This window comes from Rhodnius prolixus, unplaced genomic scaffold (assembly GCF_049639745.1).
Source record: "Rhodnius prolixus isolate KJV_2025 unplaced genomic scaffold, Rpr scaffold_11, whole genome shotgun sequence".
In the NCBI taxonomy this organism is placed as follows: Eukaryota; Metazoa; Arthropoda; class Insecta; order Hemiptera; family Reduviidae; genus Rhodnius; species Rhodnius prolixus.
Genome location: NW_027411625.1, coordinates 3,422,798 through 3,447,193, shown reverse-complemented (window position 1 = coordinate 3,447,193; position 24,396 = coordinate 3,422,798). Strand labels below are relative to the sequence as shown.

Here is a 24,396-nt window from a genome sequence, read left to right as displayed (position 1 = left end):
CTAAGTTTTTTACTTTGATTAGGAGCGAAATTACAGGGGGTAGCTCTGAATAAGTGGTGGTAGAGTTACACATTGGAATAGATTGGAAAGCAGCATTCATCAGAATATCTTGTAAATTCAGCTAATGAACGACTGACCAAACAACTAAAGATATTACAAAAAAATAATTCGCTGAACGTTCCTTTGGTCACCAAAAAACAAATTCATGCAATGGATTTCGTGTTGTACTAAATAAATACACAGTATCTTTACAATATACTTGTATTAATACAACCATTACACCTGAAAGAAACTGATGTAATTTGGTAACTTGGTTAGCAGTAATTGACTTGATTGACTTATGGTTAGTAGCTACTTCTTCTTGTAAAGTAATAGTTTTTGACGATCAAACCTTATACAACTGTTCTACCGGACAGTTTTAATGAGGTGATGAACTTGATTAGATATTTTGACTTATTACTTATAGCTTTAATAAGTCAAAAAGGTAAACCAATTTGAATCCTTAATATAATATTTTTACGGTCACTAAAACCAATATATACTACTCAAAAGTTGCTAAGGAATTGCAATAAAAAGATCAAAAAAAGACAGAAAGAGTTATATTTTCTTTTAAATAAAAGTTGCTTCATTTGTCTTTTAATATCACATTATCTTTAACAAATAAAATTTTTAAAAACAAAGATAAAACAGGATTTAACAAAAGCCGTGAGTGTCGCCTAACAAATTGTGGAAAACATCTCCACTGGTTTTTCCACAATTTTTATTTTGTTAATCCAATTAATGGTTTTTCAGTACCTGGTGTAGCCTCCTCTTACTCTCTGAACAGCTGAACAACGGTTTGCCATACTCAAAATAACGGCAGCTATTTCTTCTTGCGGAATTTCTTCCCATAGTAACGTTAAAACGTTAGCAAGCACTCCGGTGTTCCTGGGTTGGGGCTGATGGTTATTTAGTCGTCTCTGTAAATTTTCCTAAATGTGCTCTATTAGGTTTAGGTCTGGTGATAGTGCTGGCAGTGGTAAGTGGGTAATGCCGAGACGACGAATTTCTTCAAGAACACATCTGGCGCGGTGAGGGCGGGCATTGTCGTCGAGAAAAACAAATTGTGGCCCAATATTGTCTCGGAAGTCTGAGACAAACCCCCGAATAATGTCATCTCTGTATCTGATCCCATTTAAAGAGCCCTGAATGATGTGGAGTTCAGTACGATTGTTGAGAGTAATTCCACCCCACACCATGACACCGCCACCGCGGTGTGCTGTTCCGGTTGGATGAATTGTGGCTCAAAACGAGTGTTTGGCCTTCTCCACACTCGCAAACGTCTGCTATCACTCCATAAACAGAATCTTGACTCGTCACTAAACAATACAAATTCCCAGTTTTGGTTCTCCCTCAACCTAGAGTTTACCCATTCCAATCTTGCTCTTCTGTGCTGAGTATCCAAAGAGGGCCTTCTAACTGGGCGATACGAACGCAAACCAACCTCTCTCAATCGATTTCTAATCGTTTGATCAGATACTTGAGTCCCAGAGGATTCAAAAAGACGATTTTGTAACTGTCGGGCGGTCAAAAAAGGGTTTCTGCGGGCATTCATCCTCACTAGGCGGTCTTCTCTTTCAGTGGTTCTTCGAAAATTCCCACCGCCATGGCGTCTTTGTGCAGTTCCAAACTCGCGGTATCTTTGCAATGCTCGGCAAACAACACTTGGCGCAATGTTCAAAGCATTAGCAATTTCAAGCTGAGAAAGGCCCTGTAAATGAAACTGGACAATTAAATTTGCCCTTTCATCACTTAGAGGTCTTCTTTCCATGATGAAAAATTAGAATTGAGAAGAAAAAAAAGTTCGCTCACTTTCAAATGCATTAGAATACTGAATCATTTTAAAGGACAAAATTAGCAATGTTTGTTTTTGTGGTTTATCAAAATGAATTAACTTTTGTACGACTAACAAGTGCATTAATTCCTTAATATAAACAAATATTGAATGCCAAAATAACGAGATAAACATCAAAACATTGTGCAAGTTAATTATATTTGATGTTATTTATAAATTCCTTAGCAACTTTTGAGTAGTTTATATTCATAAATCAAAAAGATTTAGAAATCAGTTCGAAAAAAAAATTAAGGCTTCAATAGGCTTCAAGTTCGTCAAACTTTCTACTTCTTTGGTCTCTGTTATCCAGTTTTATGACCAAAGCTAAAATATCCACAAAGTGTAGCCTCCTGTTGGAAACTAAGGTAAACAAAAAAGGAAAAATAGCGAAACGGCTTTTATATCGCCAGATTTCTTCATATTTTGTCTTTGTTATCCTGTTTTAAGGCAGAAGCTAATAAATACATAAAGGGTTGCCTTCATTTTGAAATCGAATAGTAAAATACATCGGAAAAATACTGAATTGGGTTCCAGTTCGTCTAGATTTCTACTTGTTTTGTCTTTGTTATCCTGTTTTAAGGCAGAAGCTAATAAATACATAAAGGGTTGCCTTCATTTTGAGATCGAAAAGAAAAATATATCGGCAAAATACTGAATTGGGTTCCAGTTCGTCTAGATTTCTACTTGTTTTGTCTTTGTTATCCTGTTTTAAGGCAGAAGCTAATAAATACATAAAGGGTTGCCTTCATTTTGAGATCGAAAAGAAAAATATATCGGCAAAATACTGAATTGGGTTCCAGTTCGTCTAGATTTCTACTTGTTTTGTCTTTGTTATCCTGTTTTAAGGCAGAAGCTAATAAATACATAAAGGGTTGCCTTCATTTTGAGATCGAAAAGAAAAATATATCGGAAAAATACTGAATTGGGTTCCAGTTCGTCTAGATTTCTACTTGTTTTGTCTTTTTTATCTTGTTTTAAGGCAGAAGCTAATAAATACATAAAGGGTTGCCTTCATTTTGAGATCGAAAAGTAAAATATATCGGCAAAATACTGAATTGGGTTCCAGTTCGTCTAGATTTCTACTTGTTTTGTCTTTGTTATCCTGTTTTAAGGCAGAAGCTAATAAATACATAAAGGGTTGCCTTCATTTTGAGATCGAAAAGTAAAATATATCGGCAAAATACTGAATTGGGTTCCAGTTCGTCTAGATTTCTACTTGTTTTGTCTTTGTTATCCTGTTTAAAGGCAGAAGCTAATAAATACATAAAGGGTTGCCTTCATTTTGAGATCGAAAAGTAAAATATATCGGCAAAATACTGAATTGGGTTCCAGTTCGTCTAGATTTCTACTTGTTTTGTCTTTTTTATCCTGTTTTAAGGCAGAAGCTAATAAATACATAAAGGGTTGCCTTCATTTTGAGATCGAAAAGTAAAATATATCGGCAAAATACTGAATTGGGTTCCAGTTCGTCTAGATTTCTACTTGTTTTGTCTTTTTTATCCTGTTTTAAGGCAGAAGCTAATAAATACATAAAGGGTTGCCTTCATTTTGAGATCGAAAAGTAAAATATATCGGCAAAATACTGAATTGGGTTCCAGTTCGTCTAGATTTCTACTTGTTTTGTCTTTTTTATCCTGTTTTAAGGCAGAAGCTAATAAATACATAAAGGGTTGCCTTCATTTTGAGATCGAAAAGTAAAATATATCGGCAAAATACTGAATTGGGTTCCAGTTCGTCTAGATTTCTACTTGTTTTGTCTTTTTTATCCTGTTTTAAGGCAGAAGCTAATAAATACATAAAGGGTTGCCTTCATTTTGAGATCGAAAAGTAAAATATATCGGCAAAATACTGAATTGGGTTCCAGTTCGTCTAGATTTCTACTTGTTTTGTCTTTGTTATCCTGTTTTAAGGCAGAAGCTAATAAATACATAAAGGGTTGCCTTCATTTTGAGATCGAAAAGTAAAATATATCGGCAAAATACTGAATTGGGTTCCAGTTCGTCTAGATTTCTACTTGTTTTGTCTTTGTTATCCTGTTTTAAGGCAGAAGCTAATAAATACATAAAGGGTTGCCTTCATTTTGAGATCGAAAAGTAAAATATATCGGCAAAATACTGAATTGGGTTCCAGTTCGTCTAGATTTCTACTTGTTTTGTCTTTTTTATCCTGTTTTAAGGCAGAAGCTAATAAATACATAAAGGGTTGCCTTCATTTTGAGATCGAAAAGTAAAATATATCGGCAAAATACTGAATTGGGTTCCAGTTCGTCTAGATTTCTACTTGTTTTGTCTTTTTTATCCTGTTTTAAGGCAGAAGCTAATAAATACATAAAGGGTTGCCTTCATTTTGAGATCGAAAAGTAAAATATATCGGCAAAATACTGAATTGGGTTCCAGTTCGTCTAGATTTCTACTTGATTTGTCTTTTTTATCCTGTTTTAAGGCAGAAGCTAATAAATACATAAAGGGTTGCCTTCATTTTGAGATCGAAAAGTAAAATATATCGGCAAAATACTGAATTAGGTTCCAGTTCGTCTAGATTTCTACTTGTTTTGTCTTTGTTATCCTGTTTTAAGGCAGAAGCTAATAAATACATAAAGGGTTGCCTTCATTTTGAGATCGAAAAGAAAAATATATCGGCAAAATACTGAATTGGGTTCCAGTTCGTCTAGATTTCTACTTGTTTTGTCTTTTTTATCCTGTTTTAAGGCAGAAGCTAATAAATACATAAAGGGTTGCCTTCATTTTGAGATCGAAAAGTAAAATATATCGGCAAAATACTGAATTGGGTTCCAGTTCGTCTAGATTTCTACTTGTTTTGTCTTTGTTATCCTGTTTTCAGGCAGAAGCTAATAAATACATAAAGGGTTGCCTTCATTTTGAGATCGAAAAGTAAAATATATCGGCAAAATACTGAATTGGGTTCCAGTTCGTCTAGATTTCTACTTGTTTTGTCTTTTTTATCCTGTTTTAAGGCAGAAGCTAATAAATACATAAAGGGTTGCCTTCATTTTGAGATCGAAAAGTAAAATATATCGGCAAAATACTGAATTGGGTTCCAGTTCGTCTAGATTTCTACTTGTTTTGTCTTTGTTATCCTGTTTTCAGGCAGAAGCTAATAAATACATAAAGGGTTGCCTTCATTTTGAGATCGAAAAGTAAAATATATCGGCAAAATACTGAATTGGGTTCCAGTTCGTCTAGATTTCTACTTGTTTTGTCTTTTTTATCCTGTTTTAAGGCAGAAGCTAATAAATACATAAAGGGTTGCCTTCATTTTGAGATCGAAAAGTAAAATATATCGGCAAAATACTGAATTGGGTTCCAGTTCGTCTAGATTTCTACTTGTTTTGTCTTTTTTATCCTGTTTTAAGGCAGAAGCTAATAAATACATAAAGGGTTGCCTTCATTTTGAGATCGAAAAGTAAAATATATCGGCAAAATACTGAATTGGGTTCCAGTTCGTCTAGATTTCTACTTGTTTTGTCTTTTTTATCCTGTTTTAAGGCAGAAGCTAATAAATACATAAAGGGTTGCCTTCATTTTGAGATCGAAAAGTAAAATATATCGGCAAAATACTGAATTGGGTTCCAGTTCGTCTAGATTTCTACTTGTTTTGTCTTTTTTATCCTGTTTTAAGGCAGAAGCTAATAAATACATAAAGGGTTGCCTTCATTTTGAGATCGAAAAGTAAAATATATCGGCAAAATACTGAATTGGGTTCCAGTTCGTCTAGATTTCTACTTGTTTTGTCTTTTTTATCCTGTTTTAAGGCAGAAGCTAATAAATACATAAAGGGTTGCCTTCATTTTGAGATCGAAAAGTAAAATATATCGGCAAAATACTGAATTGGGTTACAGTTCGTCTAGATTTCTACTTGTTTTGTCTTTGTTATCCTGTTTTAAGGCAGAAGCTAATAAATACATAAAGGGTTGCCTTAATTTTGAGATCGAAAAGTAAAATATATCGGCAAAATACTGAATTGGGTTCCAGTTCGTCTAGATTTCTACTTGTTTTGTCTTTTTTATCCTGTTTTAAGGCAGAAGCTAATAAATACATAAAGGGTTGCCTTCATTTTGAGATCGAAAAGTAAAATATATCGGCAAAATACTGAATTGGGTTCCAGTTCGTCTAGATTTCTACTTGTTTTGTCTTTTTTATCCTGTTTTAAGGCAGAAGCTAATAAATACATAAAGGGTTGCCTTCATTTTGAGATCGAAAAGAAAAATATATCGGAAAAATACTGAATTGGGTTCCAGTTCGTCTAGATTTCTACTTGTTTTGTCTTTTTTATCCTGTTTTAAGGCAGAAGCTAATAAATACATAAAGGGTTGCCTTCATTTTGAGATCGAAAAGTAAAATATATCGGAAAAATACTGAATTGGGTTCCAGTTCGTCTAGATTTCTACTTGTTTTGTCTTTTTTATCTTGTTTTAAGGCAGAAGCTAATAAATACATAAAGGGTTGCCTTCATTTTGAGATCGAAAAGTAAAATATATCGGCAAAATACTGAATTGGGTTCCAGTTCGTCTAGATTTCTACTTGTTTTGTCTTTTTTATCCTGTTTTAAGGCAGAAGCTAATAAATACATAAAGGGTTGCCTTCATTTTGAGATCGAAAAGTAAAATATATCAGCAAAATACTGAATTGGGTTCCAGTTCGTCTAGATTTCTACTTGTTTTGTCTTTTTTATCCTGTTTTAAGGCAGAAGCTAATAAATACATAAAGGGTTGCCTTCATTTTGAGATCGAAAAGTAAAATATATCGGCAAAATACTGAATTGGGTTCCAGTTCGTCTAGATTTCTACTGGTTTTGTCTTTTTTATCTTGTTTTAAGGCAGAAGCTAATAAATATATAAAGGGTTGCCTTCATTTTGAGATCGAAAAGTAAAATATATCGGCAAAATACTGAATTGGGTTTCAGTTCGTCTAGATTTCTACTTGTTTTGTCTTTTTTTATCTTGTTTTAAGGCAGAAGCTAATAAATACATAAAGGGTTGCCTTCATTTTGAGATCGAAAAGTAAAATATATCGGCAAAATACTGAATTGGGTTCCAGTTCGTCTAGATTTCTACTTGTTTTGTCTTTTTTATCTTGTTTTAAGGCAGAAGCTAATAAATACATAAAGGGTTGCCTTCATTTTGAGATCGAAAAGTAAAATATATCGGCAAAATACTGAATTGGGGTCCAGTTCGTCTAGATTTCTACTTGTTTTGTCTTTTTTATCTTGTTTTAAGGCAGAAGGTAATAAATACATAAAGGGTTGCCTTCATTTTGAGATCGAAAAGTAAAATATATCGGCAAAATACTGAATTGGGTTCCAGTTCGTCTAGATTTCTACTTGTTTTGTCTTTTTTATCCTGTTTTAAGGCAGAAGCTAATAAATACATAAAGGGTTGCCTTCATTTTGAGATCGAAAAGTAAAATATATCGGCAAAATACTGAATTGGGTTCCAGTTCGTCTAGATTTCTACTTGTTTTGTCTTTTTTATCTTGTTTTAAGGCAGAAGCTAATAAATACATAAAGGGTTGCCTTCATTTTGAGATCGAAAAGTAAAATATATCGGCAAAATACTGAATTGGGTTCCTGTTCGTCTAGATTTCTACTTGTTTTGTCTTTTTTATCCTGTTTTAAGGCAGAAGCTAATAAATACATAAAGGGTTGCCTTCATTTTGAGATCGAAAAGTAAAATATATCGGCAAAATACTGAATTGGGTTCCAGTTCGTCTAGATTTCTACTTGTTTTGTCTTTTTTATCTTGTTTTAAGGCAGAAGCTAATAAATACATAAAGGGTTGCCTTCATTTTGAGATCGAAAAGTAAAATATATCAGCAAAATACTGAATTGGGTTCCAGTTCGTCTAGATTTCTACTTGTTTTGTCTTTTTTATCCTGTTTTAAGGCAGAAGCTAATAAATACATAAAGGGTTGCCTTCATTTTGAGATCGAAAAGTAAAATATATCGGCAAAATACTGAATTGGGTTCCAGTTCGTCTAGATTTCTACTTGTTTTGTCTTTTTTATCCTGTTTTAAGGCAGAAGCTAATAAATACATAAAGGGTTGCCTTCATTTTGAGATCGAAAAGTAAAATATATCGGCAAAATACTGAATTGGGTTCCAGTTCGTCTAGATTTCTACTTGTTTTGTCTTTTTTATCTTGTTTTAAGGCAGAAGCTAATAAATACATAAAGGGTTGCCTTCATTTTGAGATCGAAAAGTAAAATATATCGGCAAAATACTGAATTGGGTTCCAGTTCGTCTAGATTTCTACTTGTTTTGTCTTTTTTATCTTGTTTTAAGGCAGAAGCTAATAAATACATAAAGGGTTGCCTTCATTTTGAGATCGAAAAGTAAAATATATCGGCAAAATACTGAATTGGGTTCCAGTTCGTCTAGATTTCTACTTGTTTTGTCTTTGTTATCCTGTTTTAAGGCAGAAGCTAATAAATACATAAAGGGTTGCCTTCATTTTGAGATCGAAAAGTAAAATATATCGGCAAAATACTGAATTGGGTTCCAGTTCGTCTAGTCTGAAGGTTGTAAGTAATTATTTTGCATTAAAGTGAAGTAATGTGATGCCTGTATTTTGCAGGCGGCCTTTATGTCCAGCTACCAATTAGGTAGAATTTTCTATTAAAATTGTGTTGTAGCCAGAATGCATTTCTTAGATTTCTTGCCTTTTTTTCTTCGCTAGTTTAATAGTGGCCGATCTTACGTATAAAAATTTAATGTCAAGTAAGTTCTGACGTCTATAAAGCGGTTGAGTTTCGTAAGTTTTTATATTTGGTTGAGTCTTCATGAACCGTGTTAGAGTAGTACCAATAGCAACTCCCTATGGAGCCACGCCCTATGGAGTAATGGCCTACACAAAGGCGAAATACGCAATCCTCAGCGATCGTGAGATTCGAAATGTTCTGGAATAATACAATTTGCTTATTCTTACTTTCCTTATTCTGCAAATGATAGTCCAATATTAGAATATTTTTAATAAGGGCTTCGATTAACGCTGGCCCTTAGATTTTTTCTCTTGTTAGAAGTTCCTTTACAATTCGGTGATGGACAATGTTGTCTTTAATGAGAGACACTTGTCAGTTCGAAGGCTGACAATGCTCTGAAAAAAGCTTTGTGAGCCAATGAACTCAGATATAAAAATAATATTATAATAATAGCATCTAGTTACCCACCCTGTGCAAATTATTGCACGCGTAGACTTGTCTGGAGTTACTGTTTCCAGAACGTCGTGTTATCTTCACCTCTGTTGGTTGTCCACGTTCCTTTAAGGGTAGGTTTTGTATTTTGTCCTTAGCAGAGCCAATCCCTGCTACCTATCTACCTTCTAGGTAGCAGAAAATCCACATTCAACACATCGATATGCACTGATCCAAGTGTCTACCTAGTATAATTAGCCAGTTTGTAATATTGCATATTATTAAATATACTTCTATTACTTTTCCTTGGTTTGATTGAGACATCGAGTAATATTCTCTTTGAGTTTAAGCAGGGTATAAATTGTCCCAGCTGATATCTGTTCATATTTAAGCATAAGTACACCTGTCTCTTTAAAAAAATTTCTCTCTTTTATAAATTTTCTCTTTCTTTTAACGGTATTTTTCTATAGTAATCTACAAATAAGACAGCGACCTAAGTAGGATTCAAGACCATAGAAGCCGGCGAAGTACTGACCACTGGCCCACTATTAACATATCTCGCAAATACCCTCATTATTGTGAAAACCATGGTTTAAATCTTAAATATTTGAGTTGAAGTACTATCTTGTTATTTCATGCTGACCATATTTGTTACAGCTGTATGCAAGCAAGGATGTCACCCGGTGCATGGAAAGTGCGACCGTCCAGGAGACTGCGAGTAAGTTTGTTTCATTCATTACTAATCATAGAAGACCATTTAATAATAATAATAATAATTATTATTATTATTATTATTAAAGTCCTTTATTTGAAAAACAAAAAAAATTAATTTTTGAATCAATGAAGACAATCAATTGGGCTGCTACAACTTACACAATTATGCTTAAATAATGCATTATACAGGATGTACAGAGAGGAGTGGTCGAAACTTCGGGAGGTGATTCTGCAGCTCAAATGCAACAAAAAATATTCTATTCACTTTGGCCCGATTCTCAATAGTGTCCCAAGATATTTGCATTTTTAACTTTTCCGTCGATATTACGCGTTTTTCACCATAAAAACGGCCGTAACTTTTCTATCCTTTATCCTACAACAAATCTGCTTATTCCAAACGAAAGTGCATTAAATTTCCTATAAATCTGCTTAACCCAGAGCCTCAAAACGTTTCTTATTAACAATGAAATGTTTACTTTAATGTCTAAAAAATTCGTTCTCGATGATTTCTGTTAAAAGTTTCAACTATATTTTTTGGATGATTATTGAATCAAGGAGTCATCCAATTACAGAAGAGTCGGTTTCGTAACATCCCAGTTTTCTGCATTTACACCCCTCTGTTCGGGGTAGTAAAACAAAAAAATCCAAATGGTCTTGAAGCTCAATAAATGCACAACTTTTCCTGCAATTGAGTTATTTCTGTAATTGGCCGTTATTCCTCGTTCTCGTTTGCCGGACAAACATCTGGGATTTGAATCGCATGGGTAAATCTTTCCGTTTCCATACACAGGATTATCCATAATCCTAAGGATTATCCATCTTGTATACTATTTATCATCTTGGTGCTGTTAAGTTGGCATATCTGACCATGAAGTAATTTCCTGTATACCTCACAAAACGCCTACACTCATATCTCTCCAATAGAAAGTCGGTCATCCACCTAAACTCTGCCTCCTCATACCCTTATCCAATCGCAGCTGGCGTTCACGAAGGTTCCATCCTAGGTCCCATCCTGTTCATCACCTACATAAATCCTCGCCCCAAACCTCCTCATGTCAACCTTGCCTTGTACGCTGATGACATGGCTTGATACACGTCATCTTGGAGAATGGACACAATCACCAACTGACTTACTCTTGCTACCGATAGACTAACCAATTACTGCACTAAGTGGAGAATTAAAATAAACCACGACAAGACTAACGCTATACTCTCATTTAATCACCAAATCAGACACAATAATTCTCTGATCCCTTGGTCTACCAACATTAACTACCTAGGCCTAACTTTGGACTAACAAACTGACTTTCACTACACACGTTCAGGACAAAGTAAACGCAGGCAAACTGGACTAGTAAGACTATTATTTCCTCTCTACTCTCACGTGACTCCAAAAAGACTGTGAACCAACAAACTCCTTCTTTACAAAGGTGGTCATTAGGGCGATAATGCTCTACGCCAGCTCCGCCTGGAGCCTGACTTGTAGTAGAATAACATCAAGAAACTCCAGGACAACACAGAACAATGTTCTTAGACTTGCGACAGTCTACGAGATTGCATCCATTATCCCCCGGTACACTCCTATATCCAAAATCAGTCTGCTGAACCTCCTTTCCATCTTAGACTGTCATCCTGATCCACTCTGCCGCGACTTAGCCTCCTACAGATCCTTCTATTCGCTACAAAAGACTAAAAACACATCCTTCTCTAACTTTCTACACTAGCTGCAGGTTTTTCCATCCTTTTTTCCTGCATTCTGTATCCTTCACATCTTAAGCTTTTCACATACCATTGTTATGAAGGTTATAATGTATTGTACATTCGCACTACATTGTCTGTATTTATTATACATATTTATAATAAAGATTTATTTATCTTTATCAAATGACCAACAAAGTTTTTTATACCGCTCACTTCTGTCTAAAATCTAGAAATTCATTATCACTATTATTGCATTCTGTTCGAGCCGCTGTTGAAAACAAAATTTCCTCAAAGTGCGGGTTAAGAGTGAATAAGAAAAATAAAAGAAATTGACACGTTAACGAGATTCACTAATAGCTAGCATCAGGAGAAAGGATGAGAATAAGGAATCAAAGGACCCTGGGACAGTGACAGGAAAGCAAGAAGGCCTCGCGACTAGCAGCACACAGTGTTGGCTGGTGTGTCGGTCGCAGGTTGACATTCCTTCGTATGCAGTGGAACTCGTTGGGCTAGTTTTAAAGTTCACAGCACATTTATTTTTAATTTCTGGTTCTTTTTTTTTCTAATCAGCCTTATCTCTTTTCAAATGAATTACAATTTTATAGGAAATCTTTAGCATTTTCTTTTTTTTTAAATTCTTTCTGTATTCCCTAGCATTAAAATGGAGTAGATTTTCTAATTTAAGTATTTTCTTTATTAGCGGAAATACACGTTTTAAAAACTTACGTTTTAAAAAATTGTTTTCAAGTGTATACCAGGGGATCCGCATTTTGTTTTCAGCATAATTCAAAAAAGTATGGCGTAAACACTCTCTCTAATTACTATTATCAAGGTTCTAACTCAAAACCTTTCTTTAAACTACAAAAAACTTGTGAAATATTTAAGTGCTAACCCAAGTTATACAATTTGTAAAACTGTTCTCACAAAATAAAATAAAATTGTAATCTCACAATGTTTTTAAGCGTTCTAAATCTATGTTTATGTAACGTACATAAGAATTTTGTTCAAAACCGTTAGAGAAGAGTTCTCAAATTTATTTCGTCTACAGCCCAGATTTGAGAATCAATTATTTTCTAGCGCCCCCCCAAAATTTTTAACTTTACCACATCTTAAAAAAAAAAAAAATACACAATCGCTAGCTTTTTTTTGAGTGCACGGCCGGCCTTAGGACAGTGTACTCTCGTTACAGACAACACTGTCCATCAGTGAGCTGTAAGGAAGCTCTTAGAAAAAGAAAATCTGAGAGCCAGCAGCTGGATTCAAAACCAGGACTTCCGCGTGGGAATCCAATACGCTAACCTCATAGCTAATCCCTTCCCTGATCTATTTTTTTCATTATTATTAATTTTTTTCTTTTAAATGATTTCTTTACCAGTACAATGGAATTATGTCTATCTTGTCCTACGACATTGGTTACTGATCACTAAGGAACGGATTTTTATGTATTTAAAAATGCCAAATATTTAACTAAAATATGCATTTATTTTCGTCAATTATGTGGAAAATATGTGATTTTCTTAAAATATTTTCTGGAATATTTAAGTAAAATGGACATTTTTTTTTATGAAAATGGATTTTTTGTTGGGGGGGGCAAGTTATAATTATTTATACAAGAAAAGAACATTTTTACAATTTATAATAATTTATTAGGAACAAAATGATTTGTTTTTACAAGTTATAATGATTTATACAACAAAGAACATTTTTACTATTTATAAAAAGATGTGTTAAATTTTCAATTTTGAAAACTTCACTCTTCGAAATTGTTTGCAACCACATGAAATTTCAAATGTTGGAACGTAAAGTGACGACGATCTGGGCGTAAGATGGACTTGTAACGACTAAAAGATCGTTCAACATCTACAGATGTTATAGGTGCCTTGCTGAAAGAAGTTATCTCGTTGGTTGTAAAGGGTACACGATGTTCTGAGGTGACTTCTGTTCCACTGATAATATCAGAAATCTGGCAGATGGTCTCCCACCCTTTGTTCTTGCTCAGTACTTCTACCAGTTTTGATCTGATCAGATCTCCCTTACTCCCAGGTATTCCTTCCACCTTTTCGATGACTTTTTTAACGTTGGACACGTTTTCTGTCAGTCGAACATTTTGGGACTCAAGTTGGGTAATGGCTTGTGCAAGAAATACGCAATTGTCAGAAATGAATGCAAGGTCGTTCCTTAAATTAGGTTTCTCGAATAAATGAATACGCGATTGGCTGTATTTATCGCTACTGCTTCGTCTTCGAGATGTGAAAGGACATTCTTGATTTTATTGTAGTTTTCATAGCTGCTTCCAGCCAAGTACCCCATCTTGTCAATATTGGTTCTGGTGGAAGGCACAAGTCTGGATAGAGATCTTTTAGCATTTTAATGCGACTTGGTGCTTTTAAGAACACTTTTTTAACCGAGGAGATTAAGGAATCTACGTCACTGAACAAAGATCGGGCAGTTTCTGCTACTCGACGCAAGGCATGAGCAATACACGTCACATGAATTATCTTAGGATAAAATACCTGAATAGATTGCCCAGCCTTGACCATGTTGGGGCAGCATCAGAGAGAAACAAAAGAACTTTTTCGTTCAAAACTCCACAGGGCCATAGGATATGCATTAAGGCATCGAAGAATCGTGAAATGGTGGAATGATTGCATTTTTCGAGAACCTCACAGTTCAAAAGGAATGGCTTTGAATCCACATCAGCATCAGCATCAAGTTTTCCAATAACTGCATTGGCAATATACCTGCCCTCAACGTCAGTGGTTTCATCAATTGACACCCAAATCGGTCCATCTTTGATATGTTCTCGAATTTTGGTTAGTGTATCTTTATAGATATCTTCCAGGTAGTTTTTCCGCAGAGTGCTCTCGTCAGGCATTTTTTTCCCAATATAGGTCTCTAAGAATCCTTTGAAATGAGGATTTTTAAGTTTGTGGAAAGGGATATCTGCTCTAACCAAAGCCCGACACAGATCTGTACTCAGAGTAGACTTACTTGATGATGGAGATGTAAGGAAGGCTTGATAGGACGTCCTCTCTTTCTTTCTGTTTTTATTCTCTATGTACGATCCGGTGGCAATATGTTGGGTGACTTGGGAACGTTGAGAGCAAGAAACGCGCTTGTCACAAGCTGTGCAGTACAAAATGTCTCCATCACTTCGAAAAAGTTCTGCTGGAAACTCGCGAAGATATTTAGCAACCAGTTGTTTGTTTGAGGCCGATGTTCGTGGCATTTCACCCAAAAAAAGAATACACTAAGTGACCGAACGAAACGAATTGGACACTTCAACGAACGAGCTGAAAGAACAGACAACTTCAAAGAACTAACAAGTGCCCGTCACTGTTTAGCAGCATTCTGTGTAAATTACAATAACCATTGTACCCACTGTGATTCACAGCCTTACAGTCTGCGGTTCACAGTTCCTGTCAACCATCTCCCACTTATGAAAATATGCCCAAAATGAAAAATATGAAAAAATATGTACATATTTTGATTAAATATGTAGAAATATTTATTTATTTTAATCAAATATGTATAAATATGCGATAACATCCAAATATGTGGAAATATGTGAAATAAAAGTAGACTCAAACGGCTTAAAAAGTGTCAGTATGAATACTTCTAGTTGAAAAACGTCTGTAAATTGCCTAGAAAAAAATATGTAAATACATACGAATCCGTTCCCTACTGATCACCAAAGAAACAAAGTAGACAGACTACAGCTACATATTTATTAATATTTTCCAAATTTCAATTTACCGTTACATCAGGAGTTTAGAATTATTTTTGGGCAAGAAATGATTCATCAGAATTTTTAGATGACTTTGCAGTAAACATTCCTTTTGTACCATTCTAATTGGAAACTTATTTATATAAATTGCTAACAGCTCATAACGGAAATGAGATGTTCATAGAAATTTACTATAATTTTATTGAACAACGACTTAATTTCTAAGCGGATATGCTTAAAAAAAAAATCTTCATTCCTTAAAGAAAATAACTTTGGAATGACGTCATTTCCTTTCTGTACTCCTTAACAAAAACTTACAGTTTAAAATGTTAAGTATAAGGGTTGATTAAACGCCAAAAGGTACACAAATCAGCAAGTACCAAACATTTCATTCAAGCTTAGTTGATATAATTTAAGTAATTTTGCTGCATTAACTTTTCCTTCACATTTTTTAGAATTTATTAGATGTCACAGACCCTTATGCTGGCCAGTTCGTTCATAATATTATTTGGTTATAATTATGATAAAATGTATATTATATCTTCGTTTTTAAATAGGTACTTTATTTTAACTCTATTCCAAATTATTCTTCTGATTTATCTTTAATATGCCCTTTATTCTGAAGTTGTCACATCTTATACATGCATGTTAAAGTAGAAAAAGACAAAGTTAGAGTCGGCTACTGTTTAAATTTGAATCACGGAGGATTTAAAACAATATTTCAGACTTGAATTCGTCTTACCGAAATATTCGTGAGCACAAATAACACACAGTTAATAACAAGTAGATTATTCAACAACAATTATTCATTTCTCAATTGTAATTTAATTTTACTTACAGTAAAATACTGGAATAATTAGCTGTCCTAAAAGTATGCAATACTTATTTATTTTATATTACATAACCTATATATAACATTGTGAGAAGAACAGCTACATTGAGAGTGTGATTGAAGAAAACTATATTATTTGCGATAAAGCCAGATAATTATTACCTATTATTATAAACGTTTGACTACTACATAAAATAACAATTACTTTAATCGAAGAATAAACTTAAACAGACGATTTTTATTAAAAATAAAATAATCGAAATCATTGATGTATGTTGGTGTAAGCATTTTTTTAAAAAAGTTTTTAAATTTTGTAGCCTCGTATTTTTTTTTATTTTTTATAACGTTTTCTTTTTAACCTGTAATTAATAGTTTGATTATTATAGATTAATAGATATTACAGTCAATCTACAGTGCTACTTGAACAAATTTTTTGTAGATGAAAATGGCCAGCATAAGGGTCTGTGACATCTAATAAATTCTAAAAAATGTGAAGGAAAAGTTAATGCAGCAAAATTACTTAAATTATATCAACTAAGCTTGAATGAAATGTTTGGTACTTGCTGATTTGTGTACCTTTTGGCGTTTAATCAACCCTTATACTTAACATTTTAAACTGTAAGTTTTTGTTAAGGAGATTTTTGTACCTTTTGGAAAGATTTTCATTTTTGTCTTTTTTGCTAAGTTACATATCTGCTTTACTGTTTTTTTTAAATTTGGAATAAGCAATTCTATCATTATAACCTGATAAGGTGTTAAGTAGGAACCGTAACTACCACTGGAGAGATCTTTTTAAAGAATGATTATAGTTGCGGTCCTCAAACCATCCTCAATAACAATTTTTTTGAGAAAGCCTTTTTATATAAAATAGGAAGGTATTTGTACGTAAAAAGCAAATTTAAACTGCGATTTCAGACCTTCCTTTTAAGAGGAGTAAGAAAAATAAACGGGCGATTACAGTACTTCTCCCTAAAAGGCAAAGAGGCAAAGATTTTGAATCGAACGACAATTCATTAATGTAAATAGTTTCACCCATTGATAATTTTAACGATTTCAGTACTTCCTCTTAGTAGGTGTAAGAGCATGATGGCACTTCACAGCCATGTAGAGGAGCTTTAATCACTTCTTCGTGCTAAATTTTATCAAAATCGGACAAAGCGTTATAGAAATATTGGTAATAATAGTTTTAGAAACGGCCTTACTTGGGTGGGGCAAACTCCCCTCCATATAAGGCGTAGCGACGAGACTTTTAAAGTGCAAATCTGTACAAAATTTCGATTCGAATGACACTTCATTCATGAAAATCAGTTCACTTGTCGATAATTTGAAACGATTGCTATACTTCCCCTTAACTAGTGTAAGAGCAGATCGCCACTTTAATGTTACGTAGGGGAGCCCTAACTCTATCATCCTACCAAATTTTATCAAAATCGGGCTAAGATTTACAGAGTAATTAGTAATAATAATTTTGAAGGGGGCCTTACATACAGGGGGCTAACTCCTCTCTAATTCGGTGTACAGCGTCGAGACCCCCAAAAGGCACATCTACATAAAATTCCGAATCGAATGTCACCTCATTCATGAAAATCGGTTCTTGCGTTTAGGCGCTACGTAGTTTACAAAAAAGGTAACAACAACAAGAAGAAGAAGAAGAAGAACAAGAACAACAACAATTTCTGAAAATGCCGTTTTTGCTCATTTTCGGCGACTTTTTTCTCGAAATCTATTAGGTCTGGGGGGTTGCAAAAAAATTACAGTTATAAAGGAGGGTTTGCCCTATATTTTAAAGAAAATTTGGGAATTTTATCTTTTATAGAAAAAGAGAAAAAAATTGTCAAAGTTGGGTGTTTTTTAACGTTACGCTTTTTCGTGCACTTTTTGACGATCAATCCTTATACAACTGTCCTACCGGACAGTTTTAATTTAATTAAATCTCCTATACTGATGACTTTATAAATATTTTTGGTAACCATATTAATTGAGGTAACATGACATAATATGTGTGACCTATTTAATTTTTTGTATTAAAACAAAAAATCGTTTTTGATACAAATATGAAACTTAAGACTTATACTTTTGCATAAATTATTCAGTATAAATAAAAAAATGAGACCTTGGAAGGGAAGGGATTAACGGAGGTCCCGGGTTCGAATCCAGGTGCTAGCAGGCTTGTCTCTAATGTGCCATTTCAGTGTAATGAACGCTCTTACTATCGATATAATATTGAGTAGACTGTACCCTCCACAGTTACCTGATATTCGTCCAAAACCTCTTGGGGCCACTTGGTTACTACTTTTTTTCCTATAACTACTCATTTTAATGTCCGAGGATGATACTATTTTGGCTTCTCCCCATTGCAGGGACCAGTTTGTAGTTAGTTTGGTTTACTTTTCACTTCTTTATACTTCTTGATTCACACAAAAAGACTCTCGCCACTCCATCCAGATCCTGAAGCAGTTTAATAGTTCCTGTCACCAATTAAGACCCGGCAACTCTTGGTTTCCTCTCTTGTTTTCTCCCATGGTTGCTTAGTGTATGGCCCGGTCTTTCTGGTGGATATTGAAGCTAAGCTCAAGCGCCTCTCATGAACTGCTTCATAAGATTTATTTTCAGCATTACCCAGAGACTCCCGCATTTCGCGCTACTACGATGAGTTGAAGTGGCTTTTTCCTGTCTATAGCCGCCAATATTTTTTAGGGCTTCATTCCTTCTTCCAAGTCATCCAATCTCAAAGGCCATCTTATATTTTCCAACTCTTCAAGTTCAAATCTTCGATCCATTCTCGTAATACTAGATCTCTGATCTCTATATTCTCTCACATCGTACTTCATCCTTTGACAAATCCTTCCTAATACGCGCTACCTCTCTCTGGAACTCCTTGCCATCATCTGTCCGCCATGCTGCTACCCTTTCCATCTTTAAGTCCCTTCTGTTCAGTTATCTCCTCTCTATCCAGCTTCTTCCATAACTGAATGCATTTATTTCGTTAATTTTAATTCTTATTTTTGTAAATATTGGCCTATTTTTTGGTTTATAAATACCTGAAATACAGGCCAAACCAATAGGGCCTCCAATTGTACATGTATTTATTCTAAGGGGACAATAGTCCCAGGATAATAAATTTATTTTCTTTCTATCTTTTAAAAGACCTGTGTTTTTAAAAAAATATCATTTATTGAATTCTTTAAACTGTAGTTATTCAACATGCACGAATGTTTTCCCAGTAAACTCAGTTTAAACTGAGCTTAAGCTGGAATCTAAAGCAGGAATGAAAGTTGAGCTTTAATCTGAAGTGCCGTTTAATGTACGGTTTCAACATCTCTTTAATATTTGACTTCTTTTTGACATAAAAATCATACATTTAAAACAAAATTAACAATTAGCTAGCGTGCCTAAATTGTTTAAAAAAGATGATCACGCTGTATTCAGTGATGGCATCCTACCGGTTCGCGCGAACTGTTTTTTTTTTTTTTTAAATTATGAAACCTTTGGGAACTGGTTATTAAAAATTGATGAATTGACTCTGACTTCAGTTTTGAATCGTGCGCCATGCCCTGCAGTGTTGCAACTGTTGACCGCTTCAGTCTGGAGCCGTACAAAATTGCAACCGCGCCGTAATCTGTGTCGCAATAGTGTACACAATAGTGGAAAAAAAGTGGTAATTTTAATGCAAAGTGAGGCTAGTTAAGTGATTTGTTTTCACTTTTATAAAAATTAAGAATAGGTTCCTAGATTCGACATTATGGAACCGGTTCCTAAACAATTAGGATGCCATCACTGGTTGTATTCATTATCAGCTAAGTTATATTCGTAACAAGGAGCCAAAAGCCTAAATTGCTTTTGCGAACGATTCGTTCTCATTAAAGAAATTAATAATAGATTTCGATTTTGTTCATTTGGTATGTTAAGTATTTATATTTTATCGCATTGTCGCCGTTCAACCAAGGCTCGTTTTCGCTCACCCTCACGCGATGGCGCTGAACTACCAAACTACCAAGTGTGTTCACTTTTTTCTTGTTACTGGACAACCAAAAACCGCTTTTGTCAGTTTTGTTCCAAAAAGCAAAGAATTCCTTATTCGTGGTTGCAGTAAATTTAAATTTTGAAGCAATAACATATACAGTCGAACTTCTCAATAACGGACACTGGCGGGGAAAAGCAAAGTGGCCGCTGTTTGGAGGTGGCCGTTAGAAGGAGGTAGGCAAGTTTCATAATGAAAAAATATGGGTTTTTTTCCAAACATCTATTTAAAAATTGTTTATTATTAATAGATCTAAAAACGTACCTAATTGCATAATTATTGCAGCTACATGATATGCACCAAATTTTTCTTAATTATTCAAAAAAATGATCAAAAAACTACATATTATTAACTTATTTAATAATTTTTATAATAATCATCACATTTATTCATAACAATAATAATTTATGGTAAAATTATCATCATACTATCATCTATTATTAGAAAAATAGAACAAACCTTTCGGCAAGTTGACGATGACTCGATTTGGTTTTTGCAAAATCTTCCAACACATTTATATTCTCTTCTAGAGTTAAGTCACTTTCGTTTGAGAGACATATCGGAAAAAATAATATTGTTCGTCCAAAGTAATATTGAAAAATGATTAAAATGGTCCAAGATGTATGGAGCTTATATAGGAAACTTTAGGGAAAACCAGGAAAAAAAACAAAAACTTGAGAGGGGATAATTCTTTTGATCACCGCGTCAAAGGAACTTTTAAGAATAAGGTGGTCGTTGGTGGGAGGTGAAACATTTAATCCGTTCCCTAAAATCAATATCCGCGGTCGTTATGTAGAGTTACCCGTTAGACGGAGGTTCTTTTATATAGAAAGTGTATAGGGGTAAAAACGGGGAAATCCAAAAACTGACCGTAAACGGAGGTGGACGCTAGTGAGAGTGTCCTTTATGGGAGGCTCGACTGTACTAATGTGTTTTTCAATCTTTTTTTAACTTAAATATTTTTTCGATTCTCAAAATGTTAGGGATGTTTGTTTGTTTTGGTGATCAGACATTAGACATTTGAAACGGCAGTATGGGGTCTGGCGATCTCTTGCTGCAACCATGTGCATGAGAAGGTGAATTTGGAGCTACATAAGAAGTACTGATCAGGGTTAAGTCCCCTGTCCTTGTAAAGTTAAGGAGAGAGAAAACATTACTTTTCATTTTGGTGGTTGATTTGGCGACTAACTAATTGGTGCTATTCCTTGTCCTACCTCTTCGTTTTATATTGCTCCTGATTGTCGGAGGTTTTAATGTATATATTTTACATTTTATTACAGATGTCGTCCTGGATGGCGTGGTGAACTGTGTGAACAATGTACTCCATATCCTGGCTGCAAGCATGGATATTGCAATGGTTCTTCTTGGCAGTGCATATGTGATACAAACTGGGGCGGAATTCTCTGCGATCAAGGTAAGGGTGTTTTCAAATTGCTTCATTTAAATTGGTGTTTTTCTACAATTTTATTATTTTTTTTAATTTAAGACGCGTCAACATCTGAAGTTATTGGGCGCCCGGAGCTTTTTATCAGTGCATTGCCGGCCTCCGGGCAGGGCTCTCTCGCTACAGACCGTCCATTACCGAGTATATCTCTGTAGGAATACAATACGCTAACCACTCAGCTAATTTCTTTCCTAAAATTACTTTTAAAATCAATTTTTACTTTTGTTTGCAATGGAACCGAAGGGGCTTAGGAACAACTAATGGTTTTAATATCTGCTGCCTTCATACCCTTCAATCCAAATATTCTGTTTCTTTAACAAGAACTTTTTTCGTTTTCTTCACTTACTATTCCGATTTCCGAATTCCATTTACTAGTGACGTAAATTGTTCACAGTTTCCGGAATACCCAAGTTCCTTCTCTTGCGTCACAATCCTCTAATGCAGCGTTTCCCAACCTGTGGTACGCTAGTTGCTGGTTGGTGGTACACACAAAATAATATTATACAGTAAACCTGTTAATATGTACAGTAATAAGATTGGTCTGCCTCAAGATATACGAGAAAATATAATAGCACATTTATCAAGGATTAAAATTGTCTTTCATGGAGTATTTTCCCAAAACCCGAAAATACAAATGATAATTTGATTTTAAACCCCTTCTATAAAGAAAAATTTAGGAAAAGCTACATCATTATCGATAAAAGATAAAGAAAATTTAATAGAATTATCATGTGACAGAACTTAAATGATAACTATGTAAAGATCTGCTTAAAGAGACTGGATTGTAATGAGTAAGCTCTATCCAAGCAACATTAAATTTGATTGGTACTTACAGAGGTAGTTGAATGCTTAAAAGAAATTAATTTAGAAGATTTGGGCACAAATATAATAATCCTAAAGAAGAACTTTGTAAATTAATTAATAATTTTGAAGAGAAAAATATGTACGCAATTTTTAATTATTTAAAAAAAGTTTTAAAACTAAGATCTTACACTTTACAAAGTTTATAAAGTGAACATGAACTTGAACTGCTTTGTAACAGATGCACTGCAACTCTATCACAAATAATAATAAAATTACACACTCGGAATAACAAATTTCACGAAATACAATCATTTTTACGAAGTGGTACAATTTAGCATGATGTACTACCAAGTGGTACGCGAGCCAAAAAAAGGTTGGGAAACGCTGCTCTAGTTCATCTACTTTTCTCGCCACTCATTCCAGAAAAAATAAATTTCCCTGTTATTACGTCTAGAAATTTACTTGTTGCTGATTTACTGGTTGCGGAACCAAAAGTTGTAAAATTTCAAATGAGTTGAAAAATAAAAAGCGTACGAATGAATACAACAATCTGTTTAATGTAAATATTCTGATTGCGTTTTATGTGTACCAAATAGAATGAATGAGATCGGACGGTATTCTACAATATACGCCTACGAGTATATGCAAATTACAATTTGTTTCCTAGCTAGAGGTCGTGATCTAATAATGAGTTTGAATCCTACGTCACGATTTGTATCTAAATAAATATAAAGTAGGTTTTTTTTTTGAATACACAACCTTTTTTGCTCTGCGATTGAAAAAGCTCCTACCTTGGCATAACCCTGTCTTGGTGGCAGAATACAATCTGCCCATTCTTATAGCATCCTGTCCAAGCCAGTTCCATTAAGGAATGTTAAGGTTCTGGCAGGATTTCTCACCTGTAAAGTTCCTTCTCCAAACTGTGGTAGACCCAGGTTCTTAAATCTTCATCGAATTTACAAAAAAAGGTAACAAGTAGAAGAACAAGAACAGGAACATTTTCTGAAAATGCCGTTTTTTCTCATTTTTGGCCACTTTTTTCTCGAAATCTATTAGATCTGGGTTGATGCAAAAATAATAATGAGCCGCAAGGATAATAGTATAAACAACTCTGAAGATCATTTGTATTCACAAATTATTATTTTATGATATTCAATAACATTTAAATGTTTTATATATTTATTTTCAAATATTGCAAAGTAAATAAACAAATAAATAATAACTAAGCCAGTGTTAGAATGAAAAGGCGGCAGCCTTATATAATTACGTACTTTATTTGAATATAATTTTATACAATTTCTAACCTATCACATTTAAAATTATTTTTGAATAATTATTATTTCGAATGATATTTAATTATTTTTTTGAATAATAATTATTTGTTCATACCAGTTTTGTTTTTAATATTTACAAATGTTTAAATTGGACAGTACACCGGAAACTTGTAGGACGTAGGATTTGACCTTAACTTCAACTAGATGCTCTCAAAGTAAAAATAAAATAAGATAGCACCTGTCTGGTGCTGACAATACACTCCATACATATGTAAATTAATTGAAGACAGACTATTAGTGTGTTATTGTTTGTATACAGTTTGGAGTGGCAGTGGTGGAGGTTATAAAAAAAAAAGTGTTTCGCGTGTTGTAGGTTATACAAAGTCCAAGTCGAGTGCTGCCACAGCACAAATATTTACTCACTGTGTACTACATATATGAGTGGAGACTTCCATCTTTCTGTCTCTCTATTTTGGAGACTTGAGGGGCGTAGCGTCTCCTAACTTATTTTTATTTATTTATAAAAAGGTATGTTCAGAAAATGTTCTTGTTCTTGTTACCTTTTCTTTTTGTAAACAACTTAGCGCTTAAACGCGCGAACCGAGTTTTTTTTGTTTTTTAAGAGAATAATCTTGTAACTGAAATCTCACTTCCGGTAACTCCTCAGTATTTAAGGAACGACTTAAGCATCAAAACCGAATCCAAGTTAGAGTTTTTTGAGCCTTTTAACTTTTTCTATACCCAAAAATATCTTTTTCAAGTGTCACGCAATTACGAGAGAGAAGAATTTACTTAACTTTAGTTATGTTTATATTTTAAATAGGTAAATTTATTTATTTTGCCCTTTTTTTTTTAGAA

At 34.1% G+C, this 24,396-nt stretch overlaps 1 protein-coding gene across 1 annotated transcript in view; it reads left to right on the top strand.

Moving 5' to 3' along the window:
• The window catches only part of Ser (protein serrate), a 154,741-nt gene that overhangs the window by 54,009 nt on the left and 76,336 nt on the right, over nt 1-24,396 (top strand). Inside the window, exons 5-6 of the mRNA XM_074138491.1 lie at nt 9,679-9,739; nt 21,297-21,430. Of these exons, the coding sequence (XP_073994592.1) occupies nt 9,679-9,739; nt 21,297-21,430 (195 nt within the window). The remainder of the gene's footprint in view (nt 1-9,678; nt 9,740-21,296; nt 21,431-24,396) is intronic.